We start from the raw sequence: 15,178 nt of genomic DNA on the forward strand, positions 1-15,178 counted from the left end.
AACTGTAGCCTCTGTTTAGCTAGCAGTAAAATGGGTACCTAGTTGTTAAACGATTTGGCGGGGTTGTATTCTGGGGAACATAGGATTAAGGACTTGCCCGAAACACTATGCATGCTAGTGGCTGTACAAGAATTTAAGAACTCGTATATATATATAAAAAAAAAATAAACAAATAAAATGTTCTATGGAGGAGAAAGGAGAGGAAATTTTTTTTTTTCAAAACTTTCTTATAAAAATATTTTGTTTGTTTACTTACACGAAGGTACAATGGGTTTGTGAGATTACTTAATGTTATTTTTACATTCTTGCAAACCACTAACAGCATAGTGTTTTGGGCAGATAATTTAAATAAATAAACATTTTAAGTAAAATGCCTTTCAGTATTTCATAGTTTTCTTAATAATGTCATTCAAACTATGAGAGAGATTATGCCTTAAAGGGCTCTCTGTGTCTTAGTCCCAGGACACAGAGAGGCTCTGTTTTGAGAAGGCTCTGCCCTAGGAGAGAGGTGGCTCTGTCTCGGGACCACTGCAGTTTCTAATCTGCGAACGACCTACCCGAGAGAGAGAGCTTGTACATGTCAATGCTTGCAGATGACAAAGCTGATGATGAATGTAAAAAGGATGGCTGCATGAAGTTACAGGAGGATCTAAACAAACTCATGAGTAGTCAAACAAATGGTTGCTGGAATTCAATGCCAACAAAGTGTAAGGTAATGAAAATGGGGAGTGGGAGAGGAGACCAAGAAGCATCTACACCATAATGGGAAGGCAACTACAGGAATCTGAAAAAGAGAGAGATTTGAGAGTGAATATAGTTCCAACACTAACACCAGAGGCACAAGCAAACACAAAGACATCAGCAGCAAATGAGACACTGTTAAATATAAGAAAGAACATCATCTAGAAACCTAAATCAGGACTCCTTCAAGGCACTTTACATATTTGTCAGACCAATACTGGAATATGTAGTATAGGCATTGCATCTGCATCTTGTGAAGCATAAAGTAAAAATTGAAAAGTACAAAGATTTGCAATAAGATTGATGCCAGAGCTAAGAGGATCAAGCTATGTGAATAGGCTAAAGGAACAATGTTATAACCTCTAGAGGATAGAAGGAACAGAAGGGGGAGGGATAGGATCACAACATGCAATATATTGAGAGGATTAATAGATAAGGTACAAGAGCTCTTATATACAAGAGTTCTTAGATTCTTGTACAGCCAATAGCACGCATAGCCATCGGTATGCCACCAGGCTCGTCCCGGAACTGAGAGGAATGAGCTACGAGGAAAGGCTAAAGGAGCTGAACCTCACATCCCTGAAAGACAGAAGAGTAAGGGGAGACATGATAACCACCTACAAAATTCTCAGGGGAATTGACAGGGTGGACAAAGACAAACTCTTCAGCACGGGTGGAACACGAACAAGGGGACACAGGTGGAAACTTAGTACCCAGATGAGCCACAGAGACGTTAGAAAGAATTTGTTCAGTGTCAGAGTAGTTAACAGATGGAATGCACTAGGCAGTGATGTGGTGGAGGCTGACTCCATACACAGTTTCAAGTGTAGATATGATAGAGCCCAGTAGGCTCAGGAACCTGTACACCAGTTGATTGACAGTTGAGAGGCGGGACCAAAGAGCCAAAGCTCAACCCCCGCAAACACAACTAGGTGAGTACAACATTTCGGGCAAGTCAAGCCGCCCTGTGCTCTAGCTGCCCCTAACCAGGCGACAACAACAACAACCTGCAGGCGCCGGTTGGGCACTTTCTTTTTAGATGGTTTGTGCCCTTTGGAGGCTATTTTTAAGCTTAATTATCTTTACACCTTTACAAAATGAGTGACTCGAGCAGTTCCGAGAGTGAGGATAATTCTCGGTACAGAGAAGCTTGTGACCCGAGCTTCATGGTCCCGCGAGGCGGGGAGCCGCCTGCGGGAGGGACCAGCGGCCTCCTGCAGGAGGACGGGCCGCACCTCAGTCATGGCGGGGAGACAAGGGCATCATTCCTTCTTGCTGGCAAGATACAACAGTTGCTGTCTAGGAGAGGTAATTACCCATTGTGTCTGGGGACAGGCAGCCAGTGTATATGTGTTAGGCTTATATGGAGGTCCCCCTAAGGTGGAACTATAAATCAATCAGAATGTTTGTAACTCTGCATCTATGTATGTATGATCGTCAAATTATCACAAGCTACCACAAGCTACACAAGCTTCACAAAACTTCCTGGCAATACGTTAGTAATGAATAAATATGATATTTTAGGTTAAATTGACCTAACCTAACCCAACCTAACCGACGCTTGGATCGTCGACTTGATTTGGCGTCACCAGCTCTTTATTTTCGTCTAATTTCTCTATAAAAAGATATTTTTTAGATTAAAATTATGTTTTTTCGTGTTGTACATTCAGCACCAACATTATAATGAGTAAATATATCATATTTATTCATTACTAACGTATTGCTAGGAAGCTTAGTGAAGCTTGTGTAGCTTGTGGTAGCTTGCGGTAATTAGACGGACTGTATGTATGTACTTTTCCTAAATAAAATATTATTATTATTATTATTACTGACCCCCCCCCCCTCCCTCCTCCCCTAGATGCAGCCCCACAACAAGCTGACTAACTCCTAGGAACATTGTTACTGTACTTCTAGGTGAACAGAAGAAACATTCGGTGATAGGAAACATGGACAACCAATCCCGTCCCGTTTGGAATTCAAACCCGGAAATCCCAATTGTGAATTGAGAATGAACCTGACTGTACTACTGAGTACCCTTCAAAATAGCTGGTTACAAGCTACTTCGTACATAAGACAGTTTGCCGGCATATCTTAATACCTTTCAAAACTAACCCAATCCATCCTAGCTCTGCCCACCCCAGTGTAACCTACATTAATGGCATGGACAGTTATAAGAATTAGAAAGTGAGTTTTGTTGAAGCGTCTGTGTATGATTTAACCCATGAACCATGATAACCTGCGTCATGTCACCAGAGTAATCGTCAAGATGGTGTTCTCAGAGGTCTGGTCTGCCTCAGATGGATACAAGTCTCATCATACACAAGATGGTTCACTAACAGATTTTAAACCCAACAGAACTTTACCCAAGTTAACCCATTCTAACCTAAACCAGCCAAACCTAAGCTAATACATCCTAACCTAACAATATGTGCTGTTTTAACAAACGGAAAATGAGCTTAACCAACTCATCTTGTGAATGATTGGATCATACTCCCCTCAGATGCAGTGTAGTGCTTTGTTAGCAGTCGGTGCCAAAATCTCTTAAATAAATCCTCCTGCTAACCTAAGAATTGGGGATTAAAATAAATCCTTCTACTAACCTAAGAATTGGGGATTCATTGGATGCAGGCTTATACAATGTTCAAAATCCCATCACAAAGTGGACAGTGTGTGATACAACAGCATTGTTGAATGTGCAAAATCATGTACAGTACAGTATATAAATTACAGTGCTATTTAACATTAGGCTTGATTATGTTTCTTATTTATTTTGGTAATACAGATTTGTTAAATTTTTTGCCATAGTGTTAGCTAACTTTAAAACATCGACAGTTAAAATGTTATTCATGTTGAATGGCTTGCAACACATTATTCCTAAAATATAATTCTAATTTTATTTTCCCATAATTAGTTTTTATATATTTTTGTAGCTACAGTATACAGTATAGTATTTTATTGTATAAAATTATAAATCTTAGCGGTAAGCAGTTGCGTGCTGCATATATAACAAAATACTTTAATATACAGTACAGTACTGTATTTTATTTATTTATTTATTTATACAAGAGTTCTTACATTCTTGTACATCCACTAGCACGCATAACATTTCGGGCAAGTCCTTAAATTAATAAAAAAAATTCCCCCGGACTACAACCCGCTAAATTATTTAACAACCAGGTATCCATTCACTGCTGGGTTAACAGAGGCTATAGTTAACGATTGGTGCCCAGTCAATCCTCCTCGGCCAGGATATGAACCCAGGCCAAAGCGCTTGCAAAGCACCTTGGCCTTGGATGATGTTTATAGATGTTTAATTAGTTTGAGGGTTTTAGGGAAAATTAATGTTTGTATTCCATTTTTAACAGGGCATTATCCGATTGGTTTGAAGGTAAATGACAGGTCATCGCCTCCAGGCATGGAAGTACATCACAGGAAGGCCAGCATACCTTGCACTTTGATGCCGCCTTCATCACTCTCTTCCTACTTAGCCAAGCGGCTCACTGCATTATTAGATACGTAAGTCCTAGAAAATTTACTTACAGTAGGCATTTTGAATGTTAGATATGCAGTAATTTAGATGTCAGAATAGTTTTAACATTGGGAGTATATATAAAACTTTTTGAGAATACAGATGCATATCATGCATCTAAGCCTTCAGGCCATGGCCATATAAGAATAATAATTTATTGTGTCAGGAGGACAGGTAGACAATGTAGATATACATGTTAGACTTATACCAAGGTCCCGTGCCAAGGTGGAACCACTGACCCTCCCCAGGATACAACCCCACAAGAAGCTGACTCACTCATCAGTACCTATTTACTACTCGGTTAACGGGGGCATTAAATGATAGATATTTTTTATAAATGAATTTATTTATATTTTCATTTATAAAAAGTAATGAATTACATAATATTAATATAAGTCCAGGATTATGTAAATTAGATAGCTTTATAATTGGTAACATTTGTGATTGGTATAACATTTTGTAAACGATGTGCTACACACAAAATGTGTAGCACATTCGAAGAATTAGGGAATACCCAAATAATCATCCCACCTTTATGTCACTTCCATTATTTGATATTTTGTTTATGGATCTTTATCTACTCTGTGTAGTGGAGTGATAATCCCCAACCTGTGTCTTCTCTGTCTGTATTCCTTGATAATGTGTTGAAATATTAAAATGTTCAAAAGTTTTATTTCATTTTCCTAGTATAAGTGTTTACTTTATAAAAAAATTGCTTTTACAAATATACATGCTTTCAATAATTAAAATTATTTTTTGTGCAAAGTTTTGGGAACATTCTTGCAAATGTTCACAAAATTCTTACAAGTCACAAAAATATGACTTGCATTTTCTTTCTTGGATCATAATTGAAGTTCACATAATTCCAGCAAAGGCTTTGGTGACTTGCATCAGCTGTAATTTCCATGGAGTTGTTTGACAGCTAAAGATTTAGCAGTCAGGTTCCATGGTAGGTTAGGTTAGGTGTGCAATTTGAACAGATTGCATTCTGTAATGAAAAATTTATGTTCGAGACAATTTATAAGTCACTGATTCTTTGTCTTTGGAATGATTTCTGATTTTAACTGATTTATGAGTCTTTGGAATGCAAATGTTGAATCAAAAGATGGTCTAAATTTTACCCTGTGAAGAAGCTGACCACATTAAATGTGAGTTGTCTATTGTAGCTTATATGCCTCATGATCATATTTCAATACATTTGTGCACTTGCTCAATCCAGCAAAAACAATTTGTAATAGAAAATATAGCTTCTGATACTGGTAGATGTGACAAAGTAAAGAGGCAGAGTCAAAATTTAGATTTTTAATTGGGTCAAAAATCAACACGAACTTGAGTGAAAGATTCGTTTGTGAACCAATTATATGTTAACATTATAGTCCAGTTTCAGGATATGGTGAATAAAACTTTTTTCCATAAATAGTTTTCTGTTGAAAATATCAAGGAAAAAATAATTTATATACTGTAAAAACATTTTGTGAAATATGTAGAAATGATCAACATTGTTCTCTTACAGTAATTTGAAATTTGCTATAACTCATGACGAGGGTTGTGACGTTCCTGCTAAAGAATCTAAAGACGGTTGTGGAAATCGGCAATCGATCCAACTCTTAAAAAACCTCGTTATTGGGATCTCCACCGTAAAAGACGATGTTCCAAAGAAGAGAAAGAAAGTCAAGAATAAAATGTGCTACTTTGACAGCTCAGATGAGGTAATTTACAGTAATGAAAACAAAGTCCAGATGTGCTAAACTTTGACATTTTAGGATAAAATACTTGCACGAGGACCACCATCTCTAGCAGTTGTCATAGGTCCCCCATTATTCATGAGGGATTTTTGCAGGTGAATTTGGAACTAGAGTACCTTCTAGGCATTTATAGCATTTGCGGATGGGCAGTTCCATGGGCTTCTTATCCTGTGGGCGATTAAGCATTTCTTATTTTAAATCCTAGTGTGGTGTATTGAGCTTGAAGCTGTTGCCCCCATTTAGTTACATTACACCTTTAAAATCTTAGTGATCTGGATTAATATATTCCAATTTGTTCAGTATTTTAGTCTTGATGAGATCAGCACTCTTGTGTCTAATTTAGTGTGTTAGTCCTGCAGTTCTCAACTGTTCCTGGTATGGAAATAGACTTATCTGGGATGATTGGCATTCCTTTGCATAATACTGTACTTCTCTTTTTAAACAGATAGATTTTTGAAGGTGAGGTCTCCATAGGGAATTTTGTATTAAAATTTAATCCATTTGCAACTTCTCTAGATTTCTTAAATTATTCACCATAGAAATATCTAGAATTATAAATAAAACCAATCAGTAATGACATAGGGTATGAGCACTTAACTTGTAGGTAGACTTGCAGTATAGAAGGACAATAAAGGATTAAATCCATTATTGTGAGAATTTGAAGGATTTGACACTAGCTTGCAGGTAAGGAGCTGCTACCCCCTTATTCTCACAAGAATTATCCACATTACTAAATTGAATGAATGACTGCAACATTAGGCCACTAGTAAGTGTAGCAGTTTATTGTATGGCTGTGCACATTGAATATTAGATTGCTATAGAAAACAAAACATTTGTGCCACGATGCTTACCTACAGCAGTGGTTTTGCCATGCATTGTAACCATGACCCTTGATTATAGTTTGTAAATTAATCCTAACCAAATTGAGCCCAGTTGGCAAACAGATTAGAAACAAACTTAGCTGGATAATTGTTAGAAAGTCACGGAGGTGCATGTCTTGAGTGGCGTTAGTCAAAATTATAACATGACAATGATCGTTTATAATCCAAGGTAGATTGGTCACTTGACTGTACTGTACTTGTACAAGGTGCCTGACAGCTGAGTGGACAGTGAGGTGGAGGCGACAGTGAGGAAATCATCTCAGGATTCGTAGTCCTGAGGTTCTGGGTTCAATCCCCGGTGGAGGTGGAAACACATGGGCAGTTTCTTTCACCCTGATGCTCCTGTTCACCTAGCAGTAAATAGGTACAGTACCTGGGAGTTAGATAGCTGCTACGGGCTTCTTCCTGGAGGTAAGCCCCAAAATCATCTCAAGATAATCCACCAGTTGCCTAATACTGGTGGTTTCTTGGGGGAGGGGGGGGCCAAGTTTTGGCTCTTTGGTCCTGCCTCATGATTAGAGTACAAGTTCCTCAGCCTATTGGACTCATCATCTCCTCTACTTATGAAAATGAATAGTAAGAGCCTCCACCTCACTTCTTAGTGCATTCCATTTGTTCCCTACCAACACTAACATAATTCTTTGTAATGTCTGCAGCTCATTTGGGTACATGGTTTCCACCTGTGCTAATAGTTATCAGGGTTAGCTTATTCTAATGCTCTTGCTCATTTCAACAAAATATTTACAGGAAGAAATAGCATCCAGATGCTCATCTTTGGCAGTATCTCCAGAGTGGATTCTTAACAAGCAGGATGTCTACCCATGGCTTCATCCAAAAAATATTAGGTAATAAACCAAAAGGAAGATGCAAAATATTTAGTCATTAATGACTTAACACTTTTTTATTTTTTTTTAAATAGGTTTAATTTATATTTGCGAGTTTCCACCTAACAAAAATCACTGTATAGTACAGAAAAATGAAGTGTTAATGCTAAACTAAGTTGTCATTGATGGTATGAATACAGTTCTGAATATAAATTGTATTTAACTCCCAGTATTATTTCAGGTATTTAGAAAATTATAAGGTTATGAAGAAGAGAGACCATGGAGCCATCTTGGCAACTTCTTGTGAAAAGCCGACTACTATGTTCAAAACATCCCCCAACTGTGCAGGCCAGAAAATAAATGGGGAACTGAATTGTGCATTGAAGACAGAGGAGGTGGCCGAGGTCGAATGCAAATGTGTGAATAAAGCAAATAGTTGCAGCCACTGTGTAACAATGCCAGAAAAATATGAGAGCAAGAAAAAAGTTAAGAGAAAACATGACTCGAGATCAAAAACGGGCGATGCAACTTGTGAAATTCCACATAAAACACAGAAACTGTGTCTAGAGAGACCCAACAGTGTAAAGAAATTAAGAAAACAGTCAAGAAAGAGAGGCAAAAAGAAGAAGATTGAACCTGGAGACAGCAGTGTAACTACAGATTAGGGTCAGTAGTGTATTAAAACTTATCCTTAATAAAATTGTATATTTAACTTACCAGTTTTTTAATATAGCTTTAATAAATGTAAGTACTGTGATACATACCTTATTTTTCCAGCACATAAGATGCATATTTTTGATTCATCATAAATGGAATATATACTGTTTGTGTGTATAAAAAAATGTTTTCCCCCTACAAATCACGTGAACATAAAATATTAAAATTATCATACATGTATTGAAAGTTTCTTCAAGACATCTTTGTAAAATGTCTCTTATGCCAGCGAACACGGTAAATCGACCATCAATATAACTTACGACAATGTTTTCGTTACTGTAAGTGCCAAACATACTGCCATCACATTCTACTAAAAGCCATAAAAATAAGTACTTGCTTGAAGGAAAGGTTAAGTAAAACACTGTTCAAAATTGCTAAATATTTGCTCCATATTAAGTGGTTACAGGCAAATAACTAGATCATTAAACAAGCCATAGGCCCCTTGTGGATATAAAAATGCATAACAGTTGATCATACAAAATCGCATCCCTAAACATTTTTGACCTCAACAGAAATAAAAACAAAAAAAAAAGACATCAAATTTTTATAATAATCATGCAACAAAGGTAAGATATAATAAATACATATGCAATGGTTTCTACCTTTTCACTCACTAAAATTGTATAAAAGGCATTTTCTGTAGGAATAGTGATTGTAAAAATATTACTAGGTAAACTAGTGTAAATTTACATATGCAATAAAACATACTTTCAATTACAAATCATGAAAGTCAAATACAGTACACAATTTTTAGATAAAGCAAACACATTCTACTCTTCACTTAGGCATAAAATATAACACTTTCAATCACTTGTGGAAACATGCATATTCAGAAAACTTAAAAAAACAAAACACATGGTTAACAATACAAATAAACAAGCTACAGATACTAATGAGATACCCAGTACAACATCAGAAACCTTGCATGAAAATGTGACTTAGAATTACTGTATATCTAGACGATATGGTTTAGTTCCCCGACTTAATCAACATAAATTTCAAGACAAGGAGTACCAATTATTTAACTTACTGGTACTGTTCAAATATCAAAACTTGAACTTTTAATTGGCTGGTATTCACAGAGTTCTTATGTGCCTACTTGAGAGTGGTACCGTTTACCTCGTGGCTCCTTAATCTGCAATGTATTAAGCTGCGTACAAGCTCCGAGGTCATTCTCAACCCAAGGGATGGCCATGAGTTTTGGAGCTCATAAACCGTTTGATAAATACCGTACCACAAAGAAGTCATAACCATGATATGACGTACAAATCCCATAGGCTGACACGTAAGTACTCTATAAACCACAGCCAAGGGTACCCATACAGTACCAGAAATACCTTACCACAGTATCCAACCATGCTGTGTGCTTGAGACTTCTAGCAAAAACTCAACAATATAAATACTTTCTTCATTAAATGAATACACTAAAAGGCATGACAATGCCACCAGTCCAAGTAACAGATTGGTTGTAAAACATGAATTAAAAGTTATTACACAAACACACAACAGAAAAACTTAACTTCAACTATTATGACCCTACACAATCAGGTTTGCCCAATACATGCAAAAACATTACTTCTTCCTGGAGAATATTTATTAGCAAGGTATTTATAAGCAATGCAACATTTCACACACCTCCTGTGTATCTCATACTGCTCATGCAGATAGTAATTCTGAGCCATCAAAACTACAGAAAAATTAAAATATATAAATAATTTTCACAAAATTTAAGATGTAATTATCAAAGTAAAGCACTAAGCCAGTACGATTATATAGCACTTTAATGACCAATTGACTCAAAGAAATTAAATACCATTTAAGATGCCAATACAAGGGCGGAAAGAGATTATTAGGTCATCTATATACTAAGTCTCGAGTCACTGAACAATATATTATGTGACAACTTTTTAAAATTTAAGACTTTGATACTCAAATAATTTAAATAAGTACTGTATAACTAAACTGGTTAGCATAATTAATACTGATAAGCACTAAATGAAGGAAATAAACAATATGAACGATGTAGACTAAACCACACACCAGAAGATCAGGAGACGACAACGTTTCGAACCGTCCCGGACCATCAAGTCAATTGTGGCGGGAGCCAGGTGGTGGTGGTTGTTTTAGATTCAGCTACTCGAAGCAAAAGTTCCAAGTAGCATGGGCTACTGTAGTGGTGAGCCTGTAGTGGACTTACCTGGCACAGGAACGGGGCTGTAACTGGGAGCCAGGGGCATTAAGCAAGGCAAGAGAATTAGGCTCAGCTACCTGGCCAGAAGACAGCTGTACCGTATGAAGAACATGTATGTCCCAGACCCAGAAGATCCCTTCGTAGCAGAAAACACCACCAGCGACTACGAGATCCACGAACCACCACACAGAACCAGAAGAATCACTCTCCAACAAAAAGTGATCAGACATATCCATGATGAGGCCTTCCCAAGCCCTCAGATACTAAGCGGTCTGCCAGACGATCCAGATGAGTGGCCCATCCCGGACCCAATCTACACCAAATGAAGAATAAAGAAAGAAAGAAAAAAAAATAATAAAATAAAAAAATAAAAATAAAAAAAATAATAAAAAAAAAAATAAATAAATAAATAAATAAAAAAAAAAAAAAAATAATAATAAAAAAAAAAAAAAAAAAAAAAAAAAAAAAAAAAAAATATATAAATAAATAAAACACCTACAAAAAAATATAAAACCAAAAAACCATTTGTCGTGGCGGCAGAAGTGTAACTACCCTGATGTTTCTAAGATTAGCCTCCTTCAGCCAACTCCATCGGCTCTAGTGCTTTAGGACACCAACAAGGTCACAAACACTAGCCCCCCCAGCCAATGTACTGACAACCCAACATAACACATACGCAAACAAACAACACATACAAAAATGTCAACCCATGGTGGACAGGCCACCGAACTTTCAAACCTCCTCTCTCTCTACACCCGCATCCTCTTCCTGAATTTCATCTCCCCATCCCTCTACCTCCCCCATCCTTTCCATTCCCTATGGACATCAAACCAAAACCAAGGCAAGAGAGGTGAGGAGGAATTTCCTCCTCCGCACCTCTCTCAATTGCCTTACTTAATGGTCGTGTTTCCCTCGCTCCCATTTACAGGCTGTTCATGCCCATGCCACCTCTTGGGTGGCTTAATCTTAATCTTCATCAATCTCGCTCCCATCACAATTGACTTGATAATGGTCCAGGGCAGACCGAAACGTCGTCATCTCATCTCATGGTGTGCTTTAGTTTTCATATCTTCAGCCCCATTATTGTGATTCATTGTCTGCAATATGAATGATATAAAGGTGAATTTTCAATAATGAATAATAGCTGAGCTTTTTATGTGAAAAGATGACAATGGAGAAAAAAGAATTAAAAATGTAAACATCTCCCAAGTTTTATTGCCATCACAATTTAAAAGACAAAAACATTCCTTCGGTATCTGATTCTAGAAGCACAAAATCTGCCAACATCACATTTACTAAGACTTTCATTTAACCAACACATGACAACGTTCTATGCCAAACAGCATCTTTTGATTCCTAAAACCTGCAAACAGGAGCACTTAAAGCAATTCAAAACTGGCATATAACATTACTAAAATAAACAATCTTTTATTGCCTGACCAGAAGAGACAAAACTATATGATAAAGGAAGGCAAGGACTAGGCCACGCCACAACTATTCTAAACAACACTTAGATCAAATTATATACTTGTGTGACTTCATGGTGATCGGATTTTTGGGGGAAGAAGGCAAAATAACACATCACAAATATTGGGGGTTATTTAGGCAAATATTCAATGGTTTGTTTACAAAGTGACTCAGATACAGAACAAATTGATGCAAACACTGAAGCTTTAACAGAGAAAACTGGCAAACCTTTCAGCCGAAAGATGAAAACTACAATTATCTTATTATGAAGATAAAGACCTAACACAACTGCATATTAAGATAGTTTGTATGTAGGTATATATACTGTGTATGCATATATGCATATATATATATATATATATATATATATATATATATATATATATATAATATATATATATATATATATATATATATATATATATATATATAAATAAAATGTACCCAATAGTGAGAATGCACTACTCGGCCTACTATACAAGGCCCAATTTGCCTAATAGGCAGAGTGATTTTTGTTATTTTCAAAACAAAATTCCCATTGGGTTTATTTGAAATACTTTTATTATATTATATTAGGAACATGAATTACTGACCTAATTATGTTAGTTTAGCTTTGGTTAAGATAGGTTGGGTTAGGGTAGGTTAGGTTGGGTCAGATTTCTACGTTTTAACTCAAATTACAAAAAATTAACTCATACATAATGTAATGGATAGTTTTATCATTTCTTAAGAACAAATTAGAAAAATATCTAAATTCAGGAAAACTTGGCTTATTAGGCAAATTGGGCCCCTGCATAGAAGGCTTAGTAATGCATTCTGGTTACTAGGTACAACATATATTATTTTTAGACACACACACACTATATATAAGCACAGTACTATTTACCATGGGGAAATTAGATTCAAGTAATATTAAAAAATCTGCCTGGCCATGTGATGTGAGACCAGGGATATACAATATGTGACCAAATACAGTATACAAAATTAGTCGACCTTTCACAGATCAACAAGACATAAATCCTTCACACAAAAAGAGAGAGAGTACAAGATGTCTCTAACAAGAGCCTCTCGGAGGGGATTTGATTTTTATCTACATACTGCATTGGAATTCAATTTACTGTACCTTTCTCTAATTACGAGAGGGATTTAGACATTTATGATGTGGAACATTCTCGAAGAGGAAAAGCAGCAAGAATGAAAGAAACTGCTCTCAATTTTGGGAAGGAACCAAATCTGCACTCGCCATTATCTGTTTTAATGCCTACATAAACTTGCCTTGCCAGCAGTGACGGGTTTCCTAATTGTACCCACCGAGGACATTAATTATCATGTCTGATGCCCTTTAGTTCGGTTCACAGCACTCAAGTAGTTGTCCTTACACGAACACCAAGAAACAGAAATTGTATAGCAACAATAAGGACTGGTGTAGTTAGATTGTTAGTGCCTTGAACGAGTTGCAAACAAGGCATCATGCAATAGGCACCAAAAAATAATGTTGATTTAGAACGTGATAACGACACGTGGGTCACATACACCCCGGCCACCAGGAAGTGTGTGTGTGTGCATCAAAAGGCTATGTTTTCTCAAGGCAAAGCTCTTGCATTATACAGCTGCGTGAGTAAGGAATTAGCAAAAAAGCACTAAGCCCGCATAGCTCTGTAGCAATATCCATGTCACAGAGCAGTATCGCTATTTAAAAATATTCATGTCAAAGAGATACCTAGAGTGGCTAGATATCACTCATGATGCCAATACCAGAGCAGAAATAGCTGCTCAAGAAAGCCAAGCTTGCTTAATGGGAGTTGAAGGCTTTGGGTTTTGTCACGACGGTGTGCAATGTGATACCATAGAGATCCAGCTAGCTTATAAAGACTTGACTGAATCTTAAAGGAGTGGTGTGTGTAGGCCTCTCTTGGCTGGTCAGTCAGTGAATTCAGGCAGGAATAGTTTGTTAAAAGGCTTTAATCATTTTGAGGAGTGTAAAAATAGACAAGAATTCCCATGAGGCTAACATTACTACAACAAAACATGCCTCACATCTATCTAAATAACAATGGGGGGAAAAAAGAACTATCTTGCACTATCTAGACTAACCACTTATAGAATTACATTTGATACTTACAGGAAGTTTCACCATCCCCCCCCCCCTCACTGCAATGCACCAGAGCACTGATGGCGTAGACATGCACACGACGACTGCTAGCCTCGTGCTATTATCACAATATTAACTTAGTCTCAAACTGCACACTCTCCTGCAATTAGTTGGTGAACTTATGGCATCCAACAGCCTGGTTGACCAGACCACCAATCAGGAGGCCTGGTCAGAGACTGGGCCATGGGGATGTTGATCCTCGCAACCATCACAAGGTAGCCAAAGTAGTTGCCAAGATTGGGTCGGCAGAACGACAACATTATCCTATTTATCTGTACATTAACACCATTACAGAAAACTATACCTCATACACTTCATATGATGGACAAATTATATATAAGCAGATTAGAAAAAATGTGCTTGATGATATGCAATGCATTTTCTACTTATGCAATTCTTTATGCAGTATTTTAGTGTATGTGTATAATAATATATATATATATATATATATACACTAATATATATATATATATATATATTAGTGTATTTATATATGTATATAAATATATATGCGCTTATACATACCAGCAACTGACACTGCTACGAACTACACCACACAGTTCACTTCTCAATCCAGTACAAGGGGCCAATCCAAGAACTGATCATCTAATGATTATCCCACCTGCATCTAAAAAGACTGATACCCTGATTATGATAGGCTATATATATTGTCTTTTAACACACCTGTCAACCAGATTCCAGGAAACAATTCAACGAAGCTCCGCTGGTCACCAATAACAGAATCAGTTTAATTAAAGGCTTCAGTCATGCATGGTGGTGGTGTTTTATGTGATTAGACTAAACAAATCTATTTGTGTGTGTGTGTGTACTCGTGTAGTTGCTGTGCTTGTGGGGGTTGAGCTGTGGCACTCTGATTTGTGTGTGTGTATGTATATTTGTATGTATGTACAGTAAGTTCCAGTTAGAGGGT

At 36.9% G+C, this 15,178-nt stretch overlaps 1 protein-coding gene and 1 long non-coding RNA gene across 2 annotated transcripts; both read left to right on the forward strand.

The window, feature by feature from the left end:
• Positions 1–1,702: 1,702 nt before the first annotated feature.
• On the forward strand, positions 1,703–8,432 carry LOC123755823 (uncharacterized). Its single transcript, XM_045738670.2, has 5 exons — positions 1,703–2,049; positions 4,107–4,257; positions 5,784–5,979; positions 7,644–7,741; positions 7,962–8,432. Exons 1-5 carry the CDS (start codon positions 1,839–1,841, stop codon positions 8,383–8,385), a joined length of 1,080 nt encoding a protein of 359 aa, XP_045594626.2. The 5' UTR covers positions 1,703–1,838; the 3' UTR covers positions 8,386–8,432.
• A 2,116-nt stretch (positions 8,433–10,548) lies between these two features.
• LOC138350015 (uncharacterized) lies at positions 10,549–11,821 on the forward strand. Its single transcript, XR_011221989.1, has 2 exons — positions 10,549–10,682; positions 11,470–11,821. It is a non-coding gene; the product is annotated as an uncharacterized lncRNA (long non-coding RNA).
• Positions 11,822–15,178: the final 3,357 nt, after the last annotated feature.

The sequence above is a fragment of the Procambarus clarkii genome, chromosome 43, assembly GCF_040958095.1.
Source record: "Procambarus clarkii isolate CNS0578487 chromosome 43, FALCON_Pclarkii_2.0, whole genome shotgun sequence".
Lineage (NCBI taxonomy): Eukaryota > Metazoa > Arthropoda > Malacostraca > Decapoda > Cambaridae > Procambarus > Procambarus clarkii.

Excerpts from the sequence above, each read along its gene's own strand:
- LOC123755823 (XM_045738670.2), top strand. The coding sequence starts at position 1,839 with ATGAGTGACTCGAGCAGTTCCGAGAGTGAGGATAATTCTCGGTACAGA. Across the intron at positions 2,050-4,106 it reads ACAGTTGCTGTCTAGGAGAG|GGCATTATCCGATTGGTTTG; the intron begins GTAATTACCCAT and ends CATTTTTAACAG. Across the intron at positions 5,980-7,643 it reads ACTTTGACAGCTCAGATGAG|GAAGAAATAGCATCCAGATG; the intron begins GTAATTTACAGT and ends AAATATTTACAG.